The sequence below is a fragment of the Notechis scutatus genome, chromosome 1 (assembly GCF_049901735.1).
Source record: "Notechis scutatus isolate UNSWTSFEM ecotype Mainland chromosome 1, rNotScu1.2, whole genome shotgun sequence".
NCBI classification, from domain to species: domain Eukaryota; kingdom Metazoa; phylum Chordata; class Lepidosauria; order Squamata; family Elapidae; genus Notechis; species Notechis scutatus.
Window position 1 is genome coordinate 252,989,012 of NC_142009.1, and position 26,270 is coordinate 253,015,281.

The following is a 26,270-nucleotide window of genomic DNA, read 5'->3' on the forward strand; positions in this document are numbered from 1 at the left end:
TAATTAGCTGCACAATCCTATGTGTCTTATTCATTGGGGTTGTAGTTGCATGCTGCATAGTTGAGAAGGTCTATGTTCTGACCCAGCTCCCCAAACACGACACCCTCTGACGTGAACTCAAAAGATTCCTTTATTAGGTATGCCGGCAAAAAGTTTCTCTCGCAGGCTAACAAGTCCATCTGTCCGGAAGATGAATTAGTTGTCTGCCACACCTATTTATGTCTGCCCCCTGCCTTTTATCCCCAGGCCTAGGTGTAGCCTTGCTAGCCGCAGTGGCTCTTCCTTCCCCAGGGTCAGCCCACGGCTTTCCACGCCTCTCCTTTTCTCTGCCTTCTTCGCAGCCACACATCAGGCACTGGACCCAGCTGTTCCTCCTCTTCTTTATCAACCACCTCCAGACCTGGGGAGTGTTGACTCTTCATCTGAGGGCTGACGGATGGCACAGGCTCCGCCTTGTCTCTCTCTGCCAGCTCTATTCCCTCTTCCTCCTCTGATTCGGCTGCTGGAGAGGCCGGCAGCTGACAGGCCACAACAGTCTAGGCATAAGTTCTACTTTTGACAGTGGAGTTTCCTTATACTTATTAAAAGAACTAATGACATATCTACCATTTTTGTATCTGGAAATGTGCTCTTTTTTTATTTTATTTAGTTGAGAAGGCTGAACTGAAAAAATAACTAGCTAGGATGACAACCAAAAGGACATTCTCCCATGTCCTGGAAGGAACTCCCCAAATTAGTTCCAAACTGCACACAATTTTTACCAGACGTACATCTTGATGGGCACGTATTTGTATAGAGAAGGAAAATTGATTATATGCTTGCATTTGGGAATCTGGGTCAGAGGTTTTCTTTATGCCAACACATACAGACACAGGACGCCTCCAGCAGCATAATCTAGCATTCAGGGATTCAGTCACATTGCCTCTCTCACAGTGAATCTTGTTGCAATTTTATTTATAATGCTAATTTTTCTATTACTGGTAATGCACATTTTTGAGGCAAGACAAACCTGGATATATCCTTTTTGCAAGCAATGTTTTGGAACAAGCAGGAAAGGGATGGAAGAAACATCTTTTTGAATTGTTAAAGCAACCCCCTCTTCCCAGGCACACACAGTTGCTTTTAAATTGTTCCTGACTGTACACACCCTTTGCTTAGAAACACAATAAAGTAATAGGCAGCATTACAAAAATGTGGCTCTTTTAATGATAAAATTCTTAAAAAATAAAATAAAAGTGATAAGAGCAGCCTCTGAAGAGAGATCTAAAATGATGTAAATATTGTGCCTAAGGCACTGCTAATTAAGAATGTATCTAACCAAGTCTGGAATTTTTTTTTTAGAATAAGTTTTAAGTCAATTTTTCAAATGAATTACTGGGAGGCGTAGGCAGGCAGATCTTAACACAACCAAAAAACAGGCCACCCAAAGGAAGTCTGCAGAAAAGTAAACCAGGAGTTGTATGTAGCAAATTTATCAGGTCAGGACAAATTGGTCAGGAAACACAGAAGGTGACTAGTAATCAGAGTCCAAGTTAATCAAATAAGTCTGGATGTTAAACCACAGAATGGCAAGACAGGTAGGTAGGTACATGATTTTCAATAATTTGATCAGAACATTTTACACACACATACACACACAAACACACACACACACACACACACACACACACTTGAAGGGCCAAGTTCCTCTAAGCTTGACCTGCGCCCATTACTTCAGTGAAGTTGGGCCATATAGCCCTGCGTTTCAGGGCTATTTATCTTGCTGGGCTTCCACATGATGGCACTGTCACTCTCTAAAATTTACGTCTTGCAGTTCTGGTTGGCACGCTGCCTTGGTTGTTGGAAAGGGATCTGGTTTAGGTTGTATACCAAGATTTAGTTCTCTGCCTCTGGGCACTAAGCTTCCACTCCCCCCCCCCCCCAAAATCTGAGCTGGACATCCATGATTTCAGTTTCCAACATCCAGGTTTGGCTGTTGGGAGATGTAGTCCAACACAGCTGGAGTACCATATGTCTAAAATATTTGTTAACACTAAAAATGTTTATTAATGAAATCACGCTATTGAAGCAATTCAGAGAAAAAATGCTGCAGTTTGAAATTATGACCAAGAATAAAAGCTAATATACTGTTGGCTGTCAGATATAATTTGCCTTAATTTACGGGATTATTGTAAGATAATCTATTGTCATTTGACAACCTTTAAATTAAGATACTTTATGGGAAATACAGTTATTCATGTTGAAGGAGTGCCTGAAACCAGTTAATTACCAACACGACAAAAATTCTAAATGTTGTGGAAATAAAGGCAGAGAATTATAAGTTTCATGTTTAATCCCAAAAATATGCCATTAGAATTTAATGAATCTAGTGGCAGATTCATAAAACATACATTAGTGCTGTTTAATTTATATGGCTGTTCTTTTCATATAACAGAATGAATTGACAAAATTGAAGAAGCAGAACTATTAACAATTAGGGAGATAAAAAAAAAGTTGCCAACAGTAGAATAAAATTCTTGAGTTAATATAAATTATTAATGAAAATGCACAATTGTAATAGAAAAATCTAACATATGTCACGATTTAAATAATTTAACTATTATTATTATAGACTGTTTAATAATTGTATTTGAAGAAGCTTTGGGCATCCCACATGTGATAGAATCACTGATGTGACTATTGAAGTGCAGTTTAGTTATCTGCAGCGCAGGACTTTTGTTTAACGCACAGATTTCCATGGAAACTAGAATTTGTTTTTAAAATTTATACATCTTTCAGCCAACTTTGAGTGGATTCCAATGAATACTGATAGTGCCAGGTTGCTGTTCACGTGGAAATGTTAATGTGTAAATCACATCAGTTGCCCTGCACCATGGACATCTAGCAGTTTAGTGACATCACAGCTAAAGGATGTTCACTATTCCTCACATATTCAGGTCTATATCAGATATATATCAGAACTATCGTGGAAACTCAAATTATGGCTTTGTAGCTGATGTGTCCAGCAATTGTTACAAAGACTCGGGAAGGGAAGGACTTACTGGTTCCATCCTAACATTTTTCATTTTAAGAATTTAGGAATATAACATAGTAACATTTGATTTAATTAGAAGGGGGGAAAATCTAGTACGGAATGGTGAGGATCAGCCAGGTGTTGTAAACAAGAAAAAATTTTCAAGATTTTATCACCTACTGCAAAATGTGCAATATGGAACAGCTGTTCAACTTGGTCTTGGTCTGAAGCTTTTGTAATCTTAGCAAGCTATTAAAAACTTCATGTCTTGTGCTGGTTTGTTTTTTTCCCAGAGAAAGAATCAACATATTCCCTATCGGAATAGTAAGCTTACTCGTTTACTGAAAGACTCTCTTGGAGGAAATTGTCGCACTATCATTATAGCTGCTATTAGTCCTTCCTCCTTGTTCTTTGATGACACATACAACACTCTTAAATATGCCAACCGAGCCAAGGACATCAAATCCTCAGTAAGTAAATACTCTTCCAAAATTCTTCTTTATAATAGCAACTTATGTACAATTTTATGCACACAGCTGAGTATATCTTTTTTACTGCTTACTTTAAAAAAGCACAGCGGTCAACCTCTAACGTTTATTTGCTGGAGCTTATATGCCACTCTATTCCCAAAGGACTTACAGATATGAGAAGATTCAAAGCAAGTAAAATAATAATGTCTAATTAAATTAGTTAAATAGCCCTGGTGACCAGGGAAAAATTGGGCGAGAAGGCTTCTTAACAAGAAGAGTCCACTCATCATAACAATTTGTCCAATGAATCTCTAGAAAAGCTACGTTGAATAGTTGTTCTTCCATTCCTTTTTCTGGTTATCCATTCTTTCCTTCCACCATAACATCCAAATAGTTCCTTGACATTCAATATTCCACTTGATTTCCTCACCACCTATTCAATGCAATCCTCTGCCTTTCCAAAGAATTAATTCAATCCCGTGGGCAATTGGATTTGGTCACATGTATTTTGTGCTTTTTTCCCCACTTTGTTTCTAAGGGTTGGCTGGTTTTAAGATAAGTTTACCAAGAATGCCTTTATTTACTGCTGTGTGATGTCTAGGTAATAACTTTTAAGAAGCACTGATAGAAAAGGTGAATGTACTAACATCACAATTGATAAAGAAAAAAGTGATACTAACTTTTTTATCCATTCCTCCACAGATAACGAGCAATGTTGTAAGTCTGGATAGCCATATAAGTCAATATGTTAAGACCTGTAAACAACAAGAAAAAGAGGTATGTCTGCTGTTATCATTGTTAATAATTGTTAGTATTTTTTAAAAAATGTAAGAATAAAGAATTAAGTATTGATGCTAATTATTATGCATTAAAATAAATATTGTACCACAGCATTGAAGAAAATCAGGTGTTAGAAATATAATAACGAAAGCTTTAAAAATTGTTTTACAAATATAAGATTAAAAAAGAGAATGTGTGCCAAGTTCCTCCATTTTTATAAAATTATTTGCTGTTTCAGATTTTAATGCTGAAAGAGAAACTGAAACTATATGAAATGGGGGAAATATCTATTCCCAGTAATCAAGATACAGCAATAAGTACAAATCAGCAAGTTGAAAAATCAAGGTAGTGTTTATGATTATTTATTTTTATATGTTCAGAACAACTCATGCTTACATGTTTTCCTGGCATAATGAAGCATATAAATGCATCGTTTGTTTCAATCTTTGTTCCTGAACAGTACTGTAATATGCCTGGCTGTTCTATACAACAGAAGCCTCATCTTATACCAGGATACGTGGTACTGGCTATCAGATTGGCTGGCTTCAAATATGGCTGAGACCAATTCATGGAAGTTGTGGGGATCAATGGCTGTTAGCCTTGATGGGTGTATGACAATCTCTGAAGGCCCTATACTAGGAGCCTGCTGGGCAGTTTGTGATAACAGTCTGATGGACAGGTGTGCAATCTGATAGATCACTGTTATTGTTCCTAAGTTAACCCATATTCGTATAGTATTGATTAGTGATCCCATCATTACCCAAGACTACATTTCCCAAGTTTGCAGGAGAAGGGATACCAAGCTGCTACTCATTAAATATGATAAACTAACCTAAACTCTAGATTCACACCACATACAGAAGCTGCCGTGTAGTTGGCTATCATGGGTTTAGCATATTGTACAAATTACAACCATTACCATTGTTTTTCTTGATTGCCTTAATAACAAAGTTCATTATAGCCAATGTTCACCCAGTGGTACAGATTGAATCTCTGTCTCAAGACTAACAGGCCCCTGTTTGGTAATTTCAGTGGTTTAAACCAATGTGACTCCTTATTTAAACAGTTACATTGGTTTCTGATTTATTTCCAGGATTAATTGAAAGCCATATTTTTAAATATGGGAGTATCTCTGGGAATAGATGGGATATCTTCTTCTATAGATCCTTCACGTGTGTTGCCCTTTTCTATTCTTGGGTTTAGGACTCCTTTTCAAGGATTGTTTTAATCTTTTTCTATTTATCAATTTTGATCACATTGTTAATACCTTTTTTTTATTTATAAAAAAGCTATTGCACTTAATTCTGGTGAAAACCATTTTAATGGTTTATTTGATTAATACATTAGTTTTCTTTTCTTTGTGTATGGATTATAATGTTTCAATATTTAATATGCTTTAATTGCTGCAGCCTGTTTTGAGAAAAAATGTAACCAAAATGTGTTTTTAAAAGACGGTCCTTTGAATTTCTAGAAATCGAATGGAAAAATAGTAGCAGAAATGCACAAGAAAAATAAGCTATTAAATTCAGGGCTAGGCATTTTGAGGGATTAAAAATGTGACTACTTCAGATTTGTTTTTATCAGTCAGAATTCAAAATTCTTCTTTTAGCCAGGCATAGAAACATAATTTTGTGTTAACAGCAACATTGTGTGGCTATTCTTTAAAAAATTAGTTATTTCAAAGTGGGAGTTTTTAAAATGCCATAATAGAGATTGTGCGTGGGTGATTTTACTATTAAAAGAAATACAAACTTCTTTTAAAAGGATAAAAATACATTAGAAAATTATGTGGGGTAAAACTGTATATAATGAGGCAACTTGTCACTTTTTTCTGGATAATAAACACATTAAGTAGTAATTTTACTTTGTTATATTTCTGAGATGTTTTAACTAGAGCTGTGGTAATTCCATATATAGAAATAATCCCAAAGGGAGGATCATAGGAACTAATTATTATGTGTGAAACATCTCAGTTTTTACAATAAAACCTTCCCATGGTAACCAGCATTTTAATTCTCCAATTAAAGGATCTTTAACCTTTCTGTTAAAAACAGTTAATAAAGACAGAACTGTTAAAACATAAGAAATCAAAGTTCTTATATGTTTTGTGTTTTTTTCCCTCAATAGAGGCTGTGAGTTCTTAGAACTTTTACACCCACTACTCCACTTTCTTACAAATGGTCCTGCGCAGTAGTCCCCCTCTTTAAATCCATGATTTATCTTTAGGGCAGTCTTATGGCCCTGGGACAATATTCCAAGGATCAGTGCACTGGTTGGATTTCTGCCTCAGAAAGGAAAATTTAGACTTAAATCACTCATTTAGATTCGCTCCCAAAATTTAAGGCTGGAGTTTACCAATATCAGAAATCTTAATTTTGGGGGGAAAAAATAAAAACCAAATGAGGTATGATGAGAGAGCAGGCTGGCAAACCTGAAGGTACATTATGTAAATTTTTTTTTTTCCATTACACCCTACATGACCTGGCCAAATGTATTTCGTTATATGCAATGAGGAGATACTCCCACTCGTCAATAAAAGAAGACTTCCATTAGTTGCAGCCAGCAGAAACAACTTTAGTGTACACTGGAGTAGAAAATTAGATTGCTCTTTCGTTTTAAAAAAATTGTATAAATATAATCCATTTTTTTCACCTTCAAAAAGTCCAGAAGGAAAAGTGCAATATATAGCCTATTCACCTTCAGTTATATTACTCGGCCCCAAAGAGAATATTTTAAGACTATAATCCTCAAAAACATCATTACTTGAGGATTTTGATTGGCCATTTCATACCTTCCATAATTTGTAACTTTAAAAGGTTGAATGGTCTGCATAGGCTGGGTGGGGCGATATATGAAAGTCTCAACAGCTGACAATAATTTCTTAATATTAAGCAAGAAAGGTTATGAAAGAAATGGCTTGTTATCCTTGTACAGATGTCAGAAGTGGTAATTAATACTTGATCTTCATTGTATGCCTCCTGAGAAAACAAGAGTCTGCCTGAAACTTGGAGATTTTAGTATACATCACAATGATATTAGAATTAGCCAATGATGTTTTAACCAAAACTTTTTTTTAGAAACTGCAGAAGCTGTAATGCAATTTCTTTGTTTCCCCCAATATGTGTTATTTCTATAACCAGTTTCATTGATATAAATGTTTGGGACAGGTTAAAAGAAACTTTGAAGTGTGTGTTTGCAAATCGAGAAGAAATCAGGAAAGAGTTCCTCAAGCTTGACTTACAACTGAAAGAAAATGTCCTTAAAACACATTATCAGAAACAGTGCCACGAACAAGTTGAAATAGTATGTTCCTGCTCACCAGAGCGATTGGAAAAGGTAAGCAATTTATACAACAGATCTGCTATCTTTCTATGTTTTTGAAATATTACTATATTTAATGTTGGAGAGTTTGGTGTAGCAGTTAAGGCGTCAGGCTGGAAACTGGGATACTGTGAGTTCTAGTTCCACCTTAGGCATAAAGCCACTTGAGTGACCTTGGGCCTTTTACATTCTTTCAGCGAGAGCACTTAGACTTATATACCACTTTACAGCCCTCTCTAAAGGGTTTTACACAGTCAGCATATTGCCCCCAACAACCTGGCTCCTCATTTTGCTGACCTCAGAAGGATGGAAGGCTGAGTCAAACTTGAGCCAGTGTGAATTGAACTGCTGAATTGCTGGCAGCCGGTAATCAGCAGAAGTAGCCTGCACTACTGCATTCTAACCACTGCACCACCACAGCTCTTGGGAAGCAGGCAATGGGAAGTCCGTTAGAAAGCATTCTTGCTAAGAAAACTGCAGGAAGTTGTCCAGGCAGTTGCCAGGAGTCAACATTGTCTCAAAGGCACCCACCTCCCCCCCCAGATATCCCTCAGAATGTATGGCTATTCCAAAAAGACCCAGCAGAAGCTCCTCCATAATGAAGAAAATAATAAATGGAGCAAAATTGTCGTTCCATATGTTGCAGTAATATCAGAAAAGCTCAGGAGGATCTTCAGCCAACACCCTATACGTGCACACTTCAGACCCAAGAATACACTAAGGCTTGTCCATCCCAAGGATAAAATATCTGTGCATATGAGGAAAGCAAGGCAACGAGAAGCCTCCCAAGTGGAGCCCTTGTAAATGTTGGTGACATATACATACATACAGTCCTCCTTTAACAAACACAATTTGGACAGGCAACTTGACTGTTGAGTAAATTGATCACTAAGTAGAACCGCTACTTGGTTTACACAATTACTTCAGCTTTCCTCTTGTTTACAAACCTGCAAAGATATAGAATATATAGATACAGAATTCTTTATTGGCCAAGTGTGATTGGACACACAAGGAATTTGTCTTTGGGTATTTGTAAATATATATTTACAAAGGTTGTAAATGTGAGGATTGGTCACAAAAGTTTCTTTTTCATCGTCAATGGAACTGTAAACTGTCACTAAATGGGACTAGCTGTCGCCACTGAGAAGAGAAGAACATCATCAAGACAGGAATGGGGCGCAGGGGGTTCAGTCTATTTGATAATTTTTTCCCCTTTTGCTGCCCTCACAGAACCTATTTAAGTCTACAGAACCCAGGCTGGGAAAAAAACATTCACACACACACACACACATATTCTCACTCTTACTCTTTTTCCCCCTTATTTAAGCTCTCACTATCCTTCTCGGTCTGTGGGTATCCCCCAAGTCAAACTGCATTTTTATTCTGTGCTATTCTGAAATTCAATCCTCTTAGCAATTTGCTGCTCTTATTTAATTTCATACTAAGTCTTCAATAACTGCAAAGAGAGAAAAGGGAGCTCGGGGTCAAGCTGCTGGTTTTTATTGGTTTTTTGGCTCCTTTGTTTTTTAAATTACATTAATATTTTTATTTTAATCTTTAAACTCTAAAGAGAAAATGTATTATCTGAAAAAAAACCAATGGGGCTTGAGCAGGCTAAATGCAGATAAACTTCCATTATATATCAATTAACCATCAATATCAATCTTTGAATTTCAATTGCAAACAGTTTTGTGTGTGTGTCTGTGTGTTCAGGTTTTCATCTGTTTTCAATTGAGAATGGCAGTAGATAGTTCTTTTTTCTGCTGCTGTACCTGTAGATGAAGAGAAATGCATATGAGCTTTATTCTTTCATTAGCTTTTATTCCAGTGAGATAACTGTGTCTTTAACATGGAAGTAAAAGACCAGTTTGGGACAAACTTTTTGAAAAGTATCTTGAGGCAAGGGAGTATAATGTAATAATAAAATAATGTAAATATATCTTTTTGAATTTGCGTCAAAGATGTAAATCAATTGCTTTAACCAACCATACTAAAATAGAATAGAATAACATAACATAACATAAGAGTTGGAAGGGACTTTGGAGGTCTTCTAGTCCAACCCCTTGCTCAGGCAGGAAACCCTATACCACTTCAGACAAATGATTGTCCAATCTCTTCTTAAAAACTTCCAATGTTAGAGAATTCCCAACTTCTGGAAGTAAGTTGTTCCTACTAGTGGATTGAAAAACTGGAAACTGAATTAAAGGTAGTTCTTGACCTGTGACCATTTGTTCAGATTCTAACCGTGTTGAATGAACAGTGGTTAAGACCATTCCTTGGAATTCCATCCATCTCAGCAACTCTCTTGTGCTATGTTCACAATCTGGGTGCTTGGCAACCAGTTCTCACTTTTGATTGTTATCAGGATCAGTTATCGCCATTTGCAACCTGCCCTACTGGCTTTCCCAGAAAATCATTGATAAAGCCAGCAAGGAAGATTACAAATTGATGAAGTCTTCCCTAGTCGTGTACCCTGGCACACACTCACATTGCATCAGCCACTCACATATCCCCACACACTCCTCAGCCTCGCCATGCCTTATACCCATGCTGCACCCTTGCACACACCCCTTCATAACCTCTCCAACCCACACTGCTATTTGTGCACCTGCCTCAATCCTCTTGCTTACTCTCTCCTGTACCCCCTTGCTCCTCCCCAACCTGGCAGGAACCACTTATCTGCCTGCCAGCCTGGGATTTGCAGCTTCCTGCCAGCTTCTTCACTGACTGTGGGAACCTGGCAGAAAGTGACCTTGCCTAACGCCTGGGATTCCCATTAATGATGCAACTGGGACTGCAGGAATTGCCATCACTACACAGTGCAGTCCCACTTTATATTAGCTTCACTTAGCAACAGAAATTCCAGTCCCGATCACTATTGTAAGTCAAGAACTATCTATTGATGGTACCAATACTCTAATGCCCGATATAGCAAAATAACAGTGGTAATAATAGGCAAATAACAACATGTAACTTCAGGATATCCCTGTTTTTAAAGTTATAGATGATAGTAAATGAAGTAGCATGGACAAGAGGAAACAGGTTTTTATTCAGTTCTCACTTTTAACCAGGAAACATAGAAAATATTGATTCTCCTTCCTCAACACATCCCCAAATCTATTTCAGGTGGCTAGAGAGACAGGAAAAGAATCTCCTTTTGCACAGGGAATCTCTGTATATGATGTTGAATCTAATCTTTAATCACATTGTATAAGGCAAAATATGGTGTAAGAATCTGGCAGAGCCACAGTGGCACAGTGGTTAGAATGCAGTACTGCAGGCTACTTCTGCTGCCTGCCGGCTGTCTGCAGTTTGGCAGTTCAAATCTCACCAGACTCATGGTTGACTCAGCCTTCCATCCTTCCGACATTGGTAAAATGAGGACCCCAATTGTTGGGGGCAATATGCTGACTCTGTAAACCATTTAGAGAGGGCTGTAAAAAGCACTGTGAAGCATATATAAGTCGAAGTGCTATTGCTAGTACTCTTTGCAATAGTAACCCGTTAAATTTCTTATAGGCAACTGGCAAACTTGATCACCGGCTTGCTTTACTTAAAAGTCGACGTTTACATCTGGAAAAGAAAGAAGAAGAGGTGGCTAAAAGACTTGAGGACAACACAAATTGGTTGCATAGGTTGGAGAATGAAATGCGCCTCCTGGGTCAAGATGGTCATGTTCCTCCAGTAAGCGGCTTCATTCTTTTGGTTGATTGTGTCTCTGCAATAAGTTATTTATAAAATGTATATGCTGCCAACTCCATACGTAGTGACTTATTAAATATATAACAATCAAAACACCATCGGCATCACCAAAATGCTCCTGTCAAGAGCAACATCATAGCATCAATATTAAATTATAAACAACATTCTTGTACCTATCAAAAATAACAGTATAAAATAACTATTAACAATATTAAGAGCAGGTGACTTAGCTGATCTTTATCCTGCACTGCATATATTTTTCAAGGGGAGAAAATCAACTTCTTATAACCATAGAAAGCAAGCATTTTTCCCCTCATAAATTGGATGTAAACCATTAGCTATAAACAATCACAGGCATTCATGACTGACTCTAATCACAGCTGTATTTACTTATCCTAAAGATACTGTCAGAATTTGATGATACTTTTTGGTAATGCTACAGAGTAACCCTCTGCTTACAACACATATGGGTTTCAATAGTAATTCTCTAATAACATCCTTCAATGACATCTTCCAATTGCATACTGAAATTTTTTTTACTCTAAGTGATTTTAGGTTTTTTTTTAAGTTGAAAGAGTCTGCTATTATAGGAATCACTAATTAGTGAGGGACAAGATAAGTCAGAGCATTGGAACAAATCCCATTGATAAGCAGATTGAAGTAATGCTGGTGTTTTGGATAAGGCATTCTTGAACATGGATACTTGGCTGTAAAATATGAGCATTTATTATAGTTGACATAATGGAATAAGCTTCCAATGGGGTCAAATTGATGAAATAAAATTGCAAACCATCCTGTATTAACGAATGTTTAGCCATTGTGACTTTTTATTTATGTTAGACCAAACCTTCTGTCTGTGCCTATATCATATATACAATGCCCGCAGACAAACCTACACCACTGTGATTCTTGTATTGAGCTTATCCTTATTTGTAACATCTGAATAGAATCTGAGTGTTTCCTCTTGAAATAGCCATCAAAGAACTCCTGGGTTCCATGATTGGAAAGCAATTATGCACTTTGAAAGTAGGAATTCTCTCTGCATTCTTCTCTACATGCCAATAACTCTTCCCTGAAAGTCCAATGCATTTGACTTCTAACAGTGTCTGTTTAGAAATAACAAAATATGCAAACTTGGAATGGGCTGAAATTTACTGCTTAATTGAAGATAAAATGGTGTTTTTTATATACTGGTCTATAATTCAAGAGTTTGGTTTTGAAAATAAATCTGAAACAAAACAAATTGGAGAGGAATATAAATTATTGAAAATAAGGGAAGATCTTTTGAGTCAAAATGATTAGAATCTGGATGTCAATAAGGCCCTGAATATTTCACCGGTTATTCAAAACAGTAGCTGTTTTATTCAACTATGACTTATACTTTTGCAGATACTCAGTATTATGTATGTGTGTGTGCTTATGATGCAGTAAAAAGAAAATGCTGTGTTACGTGTTATATATATATATATGTTTTCTTAAGTTTTCACGGGTACTTACATGTATGATATTCAGCTTTGTTCGGGTATTTTCCCACGTCATTATAGTTGTGCTTTTAAAGTTGTGGCAATGTTTTGGCAGAATCTCATCTGCCATCATCAGGCTTCTGTATTGTGTTCGTCTGTGAATCAGACTTTCACAGCCGTTTCAGTTTTAAATTTGGGGCTAGCATACTGCTGTAGGCTAAACACATATTAACCAACACATATTTCATATACAAAGGACAAAGATACAAGCAAATTGAAGGAGCCCCTATGGGATCACCACTGTCACCCATCATTGCAAACCTGTTCATGGAAGAATTCGAATCCAGAGCCCTAGCTAATGCCACCCACAAACCCAAACTATGGTTAAGATACATCGATGACACATTTGTAATTTGGCCCTATGGAAAAGAAAAGCTAAACAATTTCCTAGCATACCTAAACAACACACACCCCAAAATCAAGTTCACCATGGAAATGGAAACAAACAAACAACTACCATTCCGAAACCTACTAATCTACAAAAAAACAGATGGCACACTAGGACACACCATATACCAGAAGAAAACACACACCAATCACTACCTCAATGCCCAATCCCACCGCCATCCAGCACAGATAAACTCTGTGGCCAAAACACTAATCACCAAACCAAACGGCTGGCAGACAAGACACAGAAAAAGACTGAACTATGCACCCTGACTAAAGTACTGACAGCTAACGGCTTCCACAAAAGCAAAATCACCAGCTTGATCCACAAAAACACAGAGACATAATGGAGACCTAAAAGATGAACAGACCTATGGAACAGCTGTCCTGCCCTACATAAGAGCTACTACAGACAAAATCAGCAAGATACTACACAGGCATCACATCAAGACTGCCTTCAAAACAGACAGAAAAATAGCAGCCATCCTAAGAAACCCCAAAGATAAAATTGACCTGGAAAACCAAGGCATATATGAAGTCCCCTGTGCATCATGCCCTGCCACATATATTGGACAGACCAATAGAAGAATAAGTACCTGCCTGGATGAACACAAAAATGCAGTAAAAAAGCTGGAACATAATTCCTCACTAGTCCAACACATGAAAGCCACAGGTCATAGCATCAACTTCAATGGCACCAAAACCCTAGCCACTATAGAAAACCCCAGCCACAGAATTATCAGAGAAGCCATAGAGATTGAAAAAAGACCTGAAAGCATGAACAGAAGAGATGATTCCACCAGACTGTCAATTATTTGGAACTCACAAACAAAAAAAATCTCCACACCACAAGCCAGGCAAACCCCTGGGCACAAACAGATCCCCCCTGATGTTTATTTTAATCAAAAAAGACCTCATGCTGAAGGGTGTTCTCCAATATTTTTTCATTATTTTCTACCATTAGAGCCAGTACTTCCTCTTCAATTTGGATGGTTTCTAGGCATTAGCACATGGACAGTGTTTTCATTTTTGCCTACTCTCTTGGTCTTTCCTGATTTGTCATCAGTTTACACTTAATTTCTTGACAATAATCCAAGACTTAAGGTGGTCTTCGTCCCAAGAGAGGACTTCATTTTTGCCTTTTGATCTTTAAACACGTTAATTCAATTGTCCTCATGGTTCTTAGCTTTAACCAAATTTAGGCAAATAATATCTACCATTGTCTTTTTGCATTGACCAGTTTGGCTGAAAATGATGTAAATTGCCAAAAAAAAAAAAAAAGTCAAGATATTCTCTGGCTTTCGCCTCATATAGGGCTTGCCTTATTTCTCCTAAATTAAGATGTTCTACTATTGTATAACATTGCCCAACTTTCCTTATTATATAATGTAGAGATGTCCCGTATGATATGGTCATGAAAGTCCAGATGACAGCCACAACCATATAATTGATCGTTTGCTTGTTTTTTATGTGTCACAGAGCTTCGACCACAAGGTCTCAGCTGCCTTCTGGACTTTTGATCACACTCTCTACAAGCCTGGAGTCATGCCCATTGTTGAAATAAATGACTTGCATTGTTCTTACAAACATTTTATTTTGATACTTTTCAGTTATATAGTGCATAATTTTGATTTCAATTTTAAATTTTTCAAGGATCTACAGACAGATCTGCAGTGCTGTCACTTGAAATTGGAAATTCAAGATTTGAAAACGCAAATCGAATACATGAAAACGCTAGCCTCCCAACAAAATCAGCGGTATAAGCAGACCGAAAAGTAAGTCTGTGGTAAAAATGCCTCATTTAATTATATTTTCTATTTAAAAATTATTTTTGATACCCATAAAATCAGTAATTATATTAACTTTATATTTAAAGTGGCAATGGATAATTTTCTGCAAAAGCTATAAATGGAGTCAATCTTATTTTCATTTTAGAAAATTTAAAGCATCCCATTCAGAACAATTTTTTTTTTGCTCCATTTAAATACGAATGAGGCCAAATTCTTTTGCATGTAGTATAAAAATCATGCCCAACATATTAAACTATGCTATGTGACTGTGTATTATAGTCACATGAGAGTTACTGTGACTTGGAACTTGTACTTTCTATTATTGTACAATCATACCTCAGTACTTGACTGCTTCAAAACTCATTCAATTTGGTACTTGACATGTTTTGAAACAGAAATCTTGTCCCAGTACTCATCTTTCTGACAATATTCGACACACAAGGTAGAACTAGCTGGCGTTGACTGCTACGTGACTCTCTAATTCTTTCAACCTAAATAAAGGCTCATGTGGTATGTCACATGGTTTGCTCAGTACTTTGCTCACTTTTGGTGGAACAAATTAGCGACGAGTACCAAAGTACCACTGTATTGAAAAAGATGATATAAATATCCAAGCAGGAAAATAACCCTTATCTTAAACTGGAGTAAGCTTCTATGTTTTCTTTTAGATATGCTGCTCAGATGGAATTTATACTGTATGTGTAATGAAAAAAAAGTAATGGAAAGAGGAATTTAAGATAACATGTAATTAGTTGGAGTTAATTTAATGTTCAAATAATGTTTAAAAATACTCATCATAATCTTATAATTTCTTACCACTTGAAAATCATTTGAAAATAATTTATTTTCCAGAAAACAAGTAAAAATAGTTAATATCCTACCTACTTTTTAATGACAAACTTTAAAATGCCACAAAACACCCAAAGTTGCCCTTTGCCAGAAAGTACTATCTATACTGTGATACAAGTTGTCCAGCGTACATTAATATGAAGAAAGTCAAAGCTTCTGGACTTTTCTATTTCTCCTAACGATTCTGGAACTAATTCCAAAGAAAGCATAATTTTAGCCCTTTCTTGGAATTACTTCAGAAAAAAATAAAATGGGTTTTGCAGGTGACCCATGCAGTAGCTTAAACCTGATTTTGTTTGGCTCCAAAGTTTTTTCTTAGGTAGGATGATCAAAGAACATATATTCTGGCAAACAACAGAGTCCCAAAGAAAGATATGTCCCATGAACAAAAAGCAGCTGCAGGTGATTAACCTATGAAGCATTGTATAAGAGCTGATTCTGAAACTGATAGTGATTCAAGAAGTAATGTGCAAGTGACCAGATGCAAACAGTTAGTGAAGAGACCAGCTTCCTTGCCACTTCATCAAAGAGCTGTTAGAGTAACAGAAAGCAACTGCACTAATGTACACAGCAGTCTATTGGTTCTAAATTGAAAACAGTTTGGCTGCTGACATTTTTGTAACCTCATTCCATCCAACTCAATAAATCTTGCTAAAGAGAACTCTATGAGAATTTTTGCTGGAAAATAATTACTATTGATTTAGGCAGCTGCCAAAGAGGGAGGGAGGGAGGGAGGGAAGGAGGAAGGAAGGAAGGAAGGAAGGAAGGAAGGAAGGAAGGAAGGAAGGAAGGAAGATCTCATATCAAAATATCCAACAGTGAAATCATTTGTATCTTTTCCTCCCAAACATTTGTATTTCATTTTAATTGTATGTGTGCATGTTTTTATTATTAAAATTAAATAAAATTAATGTGCTGTCTCCTAATATGTTTTCAAGATACTTACAGTTTTCTTATTATTATTACAGAATCCTGAATTTTTCGCTTCCGGTTTTAGTAAAACAGTATATTGCTTTAAAAAGGATGCAATTAGCCAATGGTGTCATTGAGGATGATTTCAGGGAGTTAAAACAGCTCATTCGCAGAGAGAAAGCTGTAATTTGGGCTGACCAGATTGTTGAAGAATCAGATCAAAATGATCAGCTCATGATGTCTGCTATCATGTCATTTCCACAGCTTGTGAGCTATCGGAATACACCCTGTAGTAAGTAGCTATATTTTGTGTATAAAATGTTGACTTATATTCACAGAAAATGACCTTATATCAAAAGTCAGATTTACAGTAAAGCCTAACATAACCTAATGGATATTTTCCTAGAATTTACTGTCGTGTAATCAATTAAATGCAAGGGAAAGAAAATAGGTTTCCAACCTCCCTAGAACCTTTCATAAAATGAATCTTTCCCAATGTTTTCATGTTGGTCCAAGCCAGCAGGAGCAGTGATGTGATGAAACCTCTGGATAATTGGATAATTAAGTTAGACATGACCATTCAGCTACTTCAGTGTCACAAAGAATACTATTTCATTTATTTATTAAATTTATTTGCTGCCCATATCATAACAAAATGATTCTGGGTGGCTACTATTGCTACCACTAATCTGATCTTTATATGTATAACCTCATCACACTATCCAAATAACTTTTCTCAGGTCTTCATGAATGGTCTACTCTAGTCTCTGACAAATGGTTCATATTTGTCTAAGAATGACTTGCATATAGAGTGTATCCTTTATCTGAAAATACAGTTATAGTATCTATAGTATCTATATCCACACTGCTAAAAATATCAGAATGGTTATTTCCAATTTGGCAATCTAATGGAAATTTCAGGGTATTCTCTTAAACTACCTGTGTTATTTCCATTTATGAGGTTGCCAGTCAATTGGGAAAAACAAGTTTTGAATTCCTAAATTGTTTTGAATTTGGTCCCCAATTGTACCTGATCATTGATGATTTGAACTAAGTTGAAAGAGGCTATTTTCCAAATCTTGTGGTATTCTGTTTCTTTTAAAAAGGGGACAACACATAAAATGGCAAGAATTAACAAAAGCTGTTTCTTTCAGAAAACACATTTCTGAGAGAGCCAAAGTTTGGTAACTGCTAAAACCTGGCTTATATCTTTAATAAGAAAATGTTTGGGTGGAGATTAATGCAGATCCTTGTTGTAGCTTGTGTGTGTGTGTGTGTGTGTGTGTGGTTTTTTTTTTAGTTTATAATCTTTTCAAGATGTTGAACAGGAAACAGGCTTTGTGCACAGAGACTTAAAAAAACTCACCACCTGTTATATAATGATCATTATTTCTTACTTTAAAACCTGTGTTTCACATGCAGCATCATTGCATAGAGTTTAGTTGTCAAAGTAACAGAAATATTTCCATTTTTGGACACTAGACTGAATTCATTTATGAACTGAACAATGGAGGGTATGTATGTATGTATGTATGTATGTATGTGTATAATTAAAACATCAGATGCAAAGTAGAGAACACTGGCTACTAGATCAGGAATCCCTACACTCATTCAGTTGTGCTCTACATAGACTACTGCAATGGGGTCTACATGGAGCTTCCCTTGAAGAGCATTTGGAAGCTTCAACTAGTGCAAAGTGCAGTGTGGGGGGGAGTCTTTTGCACTGACTGCTGGTCTGCTTCCAAGTGCAATTCAAGGTATTAGTTATTACCTATAAAGCCCTGCATAGCATAGGTTCGGGTTATTTGAAGAACCATCTCATCCCTATGGACAACCCCACCCACCCACCCATGTCGGCAAGAGGGGGCATGCTGCAGAACTTGTCAGTCAAGGAATTCCCGTTGGCAGGGTCCAAGAGAAGAGCCTTCTCTGTCATGGCCCCCGGGATCTTTGGAACATCTTGCTCTCTGAGGTCAGATTGACTCCCTCCCACCTGACCTTTTGCAATAGCCTGAAGATCTGCTCCGCCTGTTGGCCTGGGGACCTAATGGGGGAGTATCATGCTGGAAGTGGTTAATGGACTAATAGTTGATTCGGATTCCCCCCTCCACCTATGTATCTTGCTTCCTCCCCTGCCGTCTTTTAATTATTTTATTTTGTTTTAATCATAGTGTTGTATTCTGAGGATTATGGTTTTAGCCCTTTTAATATTATAAATTGTCCAAAGTTGCCCTGCGCAGAGATGGGTGGCAAATACATTTAATCAATAAAATAAATAATGTCTTTTGCACCAATGGTACCATTTCTGGATTGAGAGGCCTTGTTTACAGTGATTCACATCTTGGTCATTTCTCACTTCTCATTGCTGGTTATTACTTGGCACAGGGCCAGATTATTTGTAGGACTGTCTCTTCCTGAGGATATCTGACCATTCCACCAGGTTGGATGGTGTAAGCCTACTCCAGGTTCCTTTCGTTAAATGTTACCATCTAGTGGGGCCTAGGAAGTGTGTCGTTTCTGTAGCAGAGACTGTATCCTGTGGAATACCCTTCCTCTTTGAGGCCAACACTTTTAGCTTTCCAGAAAACTCTTAACAGGCTTGCTTTCCCCCCAGCACTGATAGAGTAAAGTTGGAGCCCAAGAATTGTATAGATTTGGTGTATGGAGATGAGAACTCAGGTGACAGGTTTTCTTGCTTATGGTTTGTGGTTTTATTACTTTTGTGAGCCATTCAGAGTTTTGTAAGATATGGGGAGGCATACGATTCTTTTAAATAAGTAAAATATCAGTTTAATCATATAATATTGGGATTAAGAGGAAAGATATGAGTGCAGCTTGCTCCTAAATATAGTTTGATAATAGCAGTGAGTATTTAGACTTATATACTGCTCCATAGTGCTTTACAGCATTCTCTTAGCATATTGTCCCCTATAATCCAGGTCATTTTACCAACCTCAGAAGAATGAAAGACTGTGTCAACCTCGAATCCTGTCAGGATCAAACTCCAAGGTGTGAGCAGAGTTAGCCTGCAATAATACTGCATTCTAACCACTGGGCCACCATGGCTCTTCCTTTTCCTTCTTGATTATCTTCTTAATAGATAACCAATATTTTTGGAAATTTCCAATATTTATATATTCTCACATTTATATGGCTGCTCATCTAACAAGCAGTGTCTCTAGACAACATACAGCAAAAAAAAAAAGCTATAAGCATCTTGAATACACAAACATAAATGTATGATTATATACCTACATACCCATCAAATTATTTTCTTTTTGGGATAAGCAATATAATACAAAATATAAAAACAGAATAAGAAACAAAAAGTCAGAGGAACTGAGGCAAAGGAACTAGGAAAAAAAAGGATAAGGTAAAAAAAAAGAACAAGAAATCTAACAAAATCTGCATTTTAGCATTTGCGCCAATACCATTTACTAAACTTCTTTGTATACATTTCCATTTTTGCAGAGCATTATTATTTCCACCTCATGCATATATTGTTTCCTTTATTTCTTTAAATTTTTCATTTCTGCATTTGAGAAGTTCATCAACTCCATTCCATGACATTCTCAGTCTTCCCCTTCTCAAACCATTTACATTTGTTTATATACTGTATCTATCATAATGGTTTAGCTACCCATCTCACGTAGTGACTGAGTGGTGTACATAATTTTAAAAAACTCCCTTTTTACAACAACAAAACAGTCAAAATATATAGAAAAAGCATAGAAAAATAAGCAACTTCAAGTAAAAAAATAAGAACAGCAAAATAACAGCGAAAAATGAGGGCGTTCAACTGTCAGAGAGCCTTCACTCTTATCATGTGATTCCCTGCCTATTTAAAATAACAGATTCTTGATACACACATATATACACGGAAAGAATGTTTTATGGGCTTTGATCTTTTTGGGTTTCTAGAGGTTATGAATTAAGGTAATATAATTGTGCATATCTGAATAATATTAGCTATATTCGTATTTGAATCTGAAGTATAATTCCTGTGTATTACTCTTTAAAGGGTTTTGGATTTAAGCTAATTTCTTCACAGCCACTTCCATATTTTGCTGAAGAAAATATTTTTATCTTGTATTTTATATGGCCTTCCTCTGTTTCTTTTGATAATATCCATGTTAACTAAATGATGGTGACTCGAGGACTAGTGCTGGAAAAGGCTTGTAAATTTTCAGTCTAAGAAAACAGACACTCCTGGAAGTTTATTTTCAGAAAGGAGAGAATATAAGCTAAGAATTAATGAAATAATGGTTTAGAAAGAAAAGAAATGATACAAAGTACTGTAAGTCATTGTTTTAGCAGAGGGTTTTTCTCATCATCATCTCTCTTCACCCTGAAAAAAGCTCTCATTTCATTTCTTTTACTGAGTGTACGTAAATTAGTATACAAATAAAGTAGATCACAAAAGGATCTGGAATTTAAGGCTCACATGTCCAATTCAGCCTGATAGTGTGATCCATGCCCTCTCTGTGTGTAAGCTGTACACAAGAATTCCACTTCCAAACAGGCATTTTCTTGCTAGTATTTCTGTCAGGATGAAGGTTGTTGGCATAGTTTCAGGTATTCCATTTCTTTTCATCCTTACTGTGCATTAGTAGAGGGATAAATCCATTCTTAAAGGCAGAGTAAAGTGTTCATTGCTTCCTTTATAACCAGGAACAAAGCCAATTATTTAACTGAAAGGAGCTAATTGCCGTGAATTCTGGTGAAAAGCAAAATCCTGACTTTGAACATGGGATCATCTATTGCTCACTCTTGCTTGTATGATTCATCACATGGCCAGAAAAATTCTTCCATTTCACTTTCTGCCTTCATTTTTAATAATAATGAAATAGTTAGGAATTTACCATTCTTTTCAATGCAAGCTGTTTTCTCACTTCCTCATGTAGCATTTGCTGCTTTTAAAATATTATTACACTGGTTCTGTCTTCATTGGGCAATATTTGCACCTCAAAATTCCATGTGTCAGAAGGTTGTTAAGAGAATCAGAATGTATGATTAGTAAACTAATTAGGTCAATCATCTTCACCAAAACGTCTATATTAAAAGTTTATTCTAATCGTCCCAAAGGTGCTTTTTGAAGAGGCAACTGGACTTCCTGGTTTTTCTTCGAAGACGTTTCACTTCTCATCCAAGAAGCTTTTTCAGCTCTGACTGGATGGTAGGGAATATATACTCCTTGCAGATAGCTGGTAATTTGCATTCTTTTAGAGTGGTTGAGGCTACCTGGAGGTTTGCCTGTGTCGTCAGGGTCACCTGTGTAGAGCCTTCTTGGAACTGTTGAAAAGACTGTATTGTAGACTGGAGATAGATGATGTCGTATCCCTCCCACTCAGTTGCCTCTTGAAAAGTACCTTTGGGACAGCCATGACCTGGATGACTGAGAATCTCCATAGACTTTCTTCTCAGGCATGTGTTAACATAAGATCTTAATTCTTTTTTTTTTTTTTTTCTTAAAAAAAAATCTACACCATTAATTTGTCCTAAGTCTCATTCATCTTTCTCTTTGACATAAACTCTACAATTGTGGTCTATGAGTCATATTTTTAAATATTATTTTCACACTTTTCCCATTAGTTGATGCCATGCTCACTCTTGCATTAGTTCCTCATCAATAGAGATTTCTGGAGTCCTAACATGACATGACTAAATGTATCAAAAACTTTTCTTATGCATTCATGTGTATTAATTGGAATATTTTGTGTACAGATTAATTCTGCATGCCAGCCTGGAATTATATCATGTGAATGTTAAACCCACACCTGTTTCCTGAAATAATATATGATTATTATTTACATTTATATATGTGTTCCTAGAAAAGAATGCAAAAAAAAGAAATCTGCAGCATAATTTGAACAGAACTATTTGCCAAAGAGAAGCAAATGAATAATTATTATTTTTTTAAAAAAAAAATCTCATCATTCCTATCTTTAATGATAAGATTGGATACAACGAATGGCACTTTCTTCTGGCTCTCATGGTACAGTACAATATGAAGTAAGAATCAAAAAAAACAAATGCACATTTGTTTTGCCTTTCAAGAAGGTGGCTTGACACCCTTCGATGTTTATAATTTGCAATGTGTTGCCTGACTTGGAATCAGCTGGCCTTCTGGATCAGCTGACTCAGGCTGTATCTGTATCTCCTCAAGTGTGCCTTCTTCAGCTCAATAGCTGAGGCTCATATTGGTCAAGTTGTTCAGTTTCTCAGTTTAGCGATTCAGACTGATCCCTAATGCATAGCGACATAGGTTTGTGCACAGTTTACTCTAACCATAATATCAGCCCACATGGAACTTTTTGCACAGACTCATTAAATATAAAATATCACTTTCTGGTATAAAGAAAAAGATTTTCCCCTGACTTCACTTTAGGAAAGATGACTATTAAATAAAAATGAAAACTGCCCAATATTTTCTGATCAGATGTATATAAAAGATTTATTTCAGTCTGAAATTTTATACCCAATTAATAGAACACTCTGACATCTGTCTTTGATTACTTAGTTTCTTTTATTTTCCTGTTTGTTTTTTATCCTGCCGGGTTCAGCTGAATTAAGAGACTACAAATCCAAACTCCTTCAGCAAGCTAAAGAGCCTAGTGGAATATACTTCTAGATAACTGTATCTAATATTCCACTGTCGATGAAGAACAGGTGTTCTTAAAGCATGCTTTCTTCTTGTTATTCAATTCAATTACAATACATAAAGTCAATTCCAAAAGTCTGCTTAATGATGGGAACAAGTTTCTCTATTGCCAATATTTTGACCAGATTTGATTGCAGGATAATTTAGGATACTCTATTTAGTGCATTTGCTGTGGATTTGATTTGTATGACACCAAATAGCCATTTTTAAAGGCATGGGATTTTCTTTTTCTTACTAGCTTCCATTTGTGTTACAGCAAACCCTTGCAATCTGTTTTTTATTCATGTATTTTAGTACTGTTTGAAATATGGCTCATTGCAATGAAGTTCAGCACATTGTTGGCAATAGTTTCTGCTTCTCTGCTTCTCTGGTTTACAGTTTGAACACTTACATTTACTGTTAATTTTGAAATGGTTTCCGTACTTTGTGTTGGCAAAGCTTCTAAAACTTGGCACCCACCGAAATGTTTTTCTTTCTCACGGATTTCCTTCCCAGTTGCTCTTAGGACATTTTGCAGAATGCCCATGCCTTACAGTAAACAAACTTGCTTTTTTAATGAAAGTAGAGCCTTCATTGTTATGCATAAACACAGCCCAATGAACTGCCAACCACCACTTCTTCCTGAAATTCCCATTTATGACATGCCATAAATTAATAATTTAAAATTTCTCAAATATTTAAAGGTAACTCTGACAGATTTAATTGGATTACATGGGCAAACATCTTCCTTGACCATCAGAAAAGCATCTATTCAAGACAAAGGATCGCTTTTCTTAAAATTCTAGGGTTTTTTAAATATAGATTTAAGGAGGTAAATAGAAGGCAGATTTTGCTGATTAGTAGTTTATAAGCTGGGAAATGTTTCTTGTTATACATTAATCTGAATTATTAACTTGGAGTGAGGGATAGTGGTATCTCCAGTAAATTGAACTTTTTATAAATGGGGAAAGTAGTCAGAGTGCTGTTGCATAGTCATAATGACCATTGGGTTCATCCAAACTGCTAGATAGAACCCAGATATTCCCACCTTGCTGCAGTAGTAGTGCATAAATACCCCACTTTTAGTCAAAAATTAAGACCTTGTTGCTTCTTGGCCTTATAACTAAAATAAAGTATATCATCTTAATTACTAGAAACTTTCTTGAATTTTTCTGTAGTAGAGACTTTACTGTATATTCATTGTTTGTAGATCATGACCAAAGTAAGAGTTGTTTCTCCTAGGGCTCGTTGCCACAATTTTATTCTTTTTTTTTTTTTTAATTATTCTGTCTCCTCTACAATGAACTTAAGGCTCCTTGTTATTTATGTTAAACTTGACATTTCAGATTTTGTTCATGTAACTATATTCTGCCCATATATTTTCAATGGCATATCTGATTGTGCAAAGTGCATTTGTTTAAGCAGTATAATTTTTTGAAAAAATATTTTAAGAAGGCTATGCATTGCCTAGTAGATAAGAAAAAGAATACTGGCAGGTTGGGCAGGTTATGGATCCCGCCAGCCAAGGTATGTCAGCTAGTAGGGTTTAAGAGACATTCCTTTCTGCTAAAGCCCCTGCCCTCTAGAACATTCTCCCTTCAGACTTGAGGATGACTCCAACTCTGTGGACCTTTAGTAAGGCCCTGAAGATTTAGCTTTGTATCTGAACCTGGGAGTGTTGAAAAGCCTAATTAACTGCCTATAATGACATCTATAATGGCCTATTTTTCCAGCTGCCATATATATTTAATTTTGTACTGTGTTGTAACTGTTTTTAAATGTTTTATGATTTCTTGCTGCCCAGAGTCACTTGTTTGAGGTGGGTAGCTATAGAAATTGAATAAATAGATAAATTGATTGAATGAATTAATAAAAAGAACAGAATACAGTGTTTGTGGAGTCCTTGGTATTGACCTTGGTTTTTTGTTTTAAGATGTTTCATATGCAATTAAGTAATATTATCAGTGCTAGTGAAGTGTGCTTTATCCCTGTTTATATACAGTATTGTTCCCTTGCAGAGTTGGTGAGGATGTAGCTTTCTTCTTTTCTCCTTAGTTTGGTGTTAATCCTTTTATCTAGCTGTTACCTGTTTGGAGAGGGTGTGCTTTGGTCTTTTTTGTTTTGTTCATAGCTTTTTGTTGTCTGAATGGCATGTAAGTATAGTTTGTTTCTGTGTGTCCATTGATGACTGATTTATCCAAATGTCAAGCTTCCAGGAACTCCCTAGCATTTTTTGATTGGTTTGGCATGCTTGTAGTTTCCCAGTTGAAACTATGGTTGAGTATGTCTATGTGTTGCGATATTAAGGAGTTTTATTGTGTCTTCTGTCTGCTAAATGGTGTTGATGGATATGTTCTGCTAGTTTTCTGCCTGTCTGTCCTATATAGTGGCTGTTATAGACTTTACACTGTATGTTATAGGTGATTCTTGCCCCCACCCCACCCCTTGGACTACATGGCCTTTTAGTTTACTTAATGGTTTGGAGAGCTTTAGTTCAGGGGTCCCCAACCACCGGGCCGCGGACCGGTACCGGCCGTGGAGCACTCTTTACCGGGCCGCATAGAAAAAAAAAAAAAAAAATGGCGGCTTTCTTCGCCTTCGGTGAATGCTGCTGGGATCGGGATCAAGGACACAAATGAAAGAAGGGGAGGGAGGAAGCAACCAAGCCTGTCCTGCTCTCTGGCTCAGCTCTCTCAGTCGCTCTCTCGCTCCTCCACCAGCCCAGGAAGAAACTGCTTCAAAGAAGCCGGGGTGGGGTGGCTTTTCCTGTCGCCGCAGCTTCCCGAAGCGCCCGTTTCACCCACCCGCCCGCCCGCTGGCTCGCGGTTCAATCCACAGTGCTCCGTTCTGCCTGCCTGCCTGCCTGGTTGTTTGGGAGCAGCT

At 36.7% G+C, this 26,270-nt stretch overlaps 1 protein-coding gene across 1 annotated transcript in view; it reads left to right on the forward strand.

Moving 5' to 3' along the window:
• Positions 1-26,270, forward strand: part of KIF18A (kinesin family member 18A) — a 51,910-nt gene that overhangs the window by 10,000 nt on the left and 15,640 nt on the right. Inside the window, exons 7-13 of the mRNA XM_026664627.2 lie at positions 3,307-3,483; positions 4,186-4,260; positions 4,502-4,608; positions 7,431-7,599; positions 11,104-11,268; positions 14,850-14,971; positions 16,804-17,039. Coding sequence (XP_026520412.2) covers positions 3,307-3,483; positions 4,186-4,260; positions 4,502-4,608; positions 7,431-7,599; positions 11,104-11,268; positions 14,850-14,971; positions 16,804-17,039 — 1,051 coding nt within the window. The remainder of the gene's footprint in view (positions 1-3,306; positions 3,484-4,185; positions 4,261-4,501; positions 4,609-7,430; positions 7,600-11,103; positions 11,269-14,849; positions 14,972-16,803; positions 17,040-26,270) is intronic.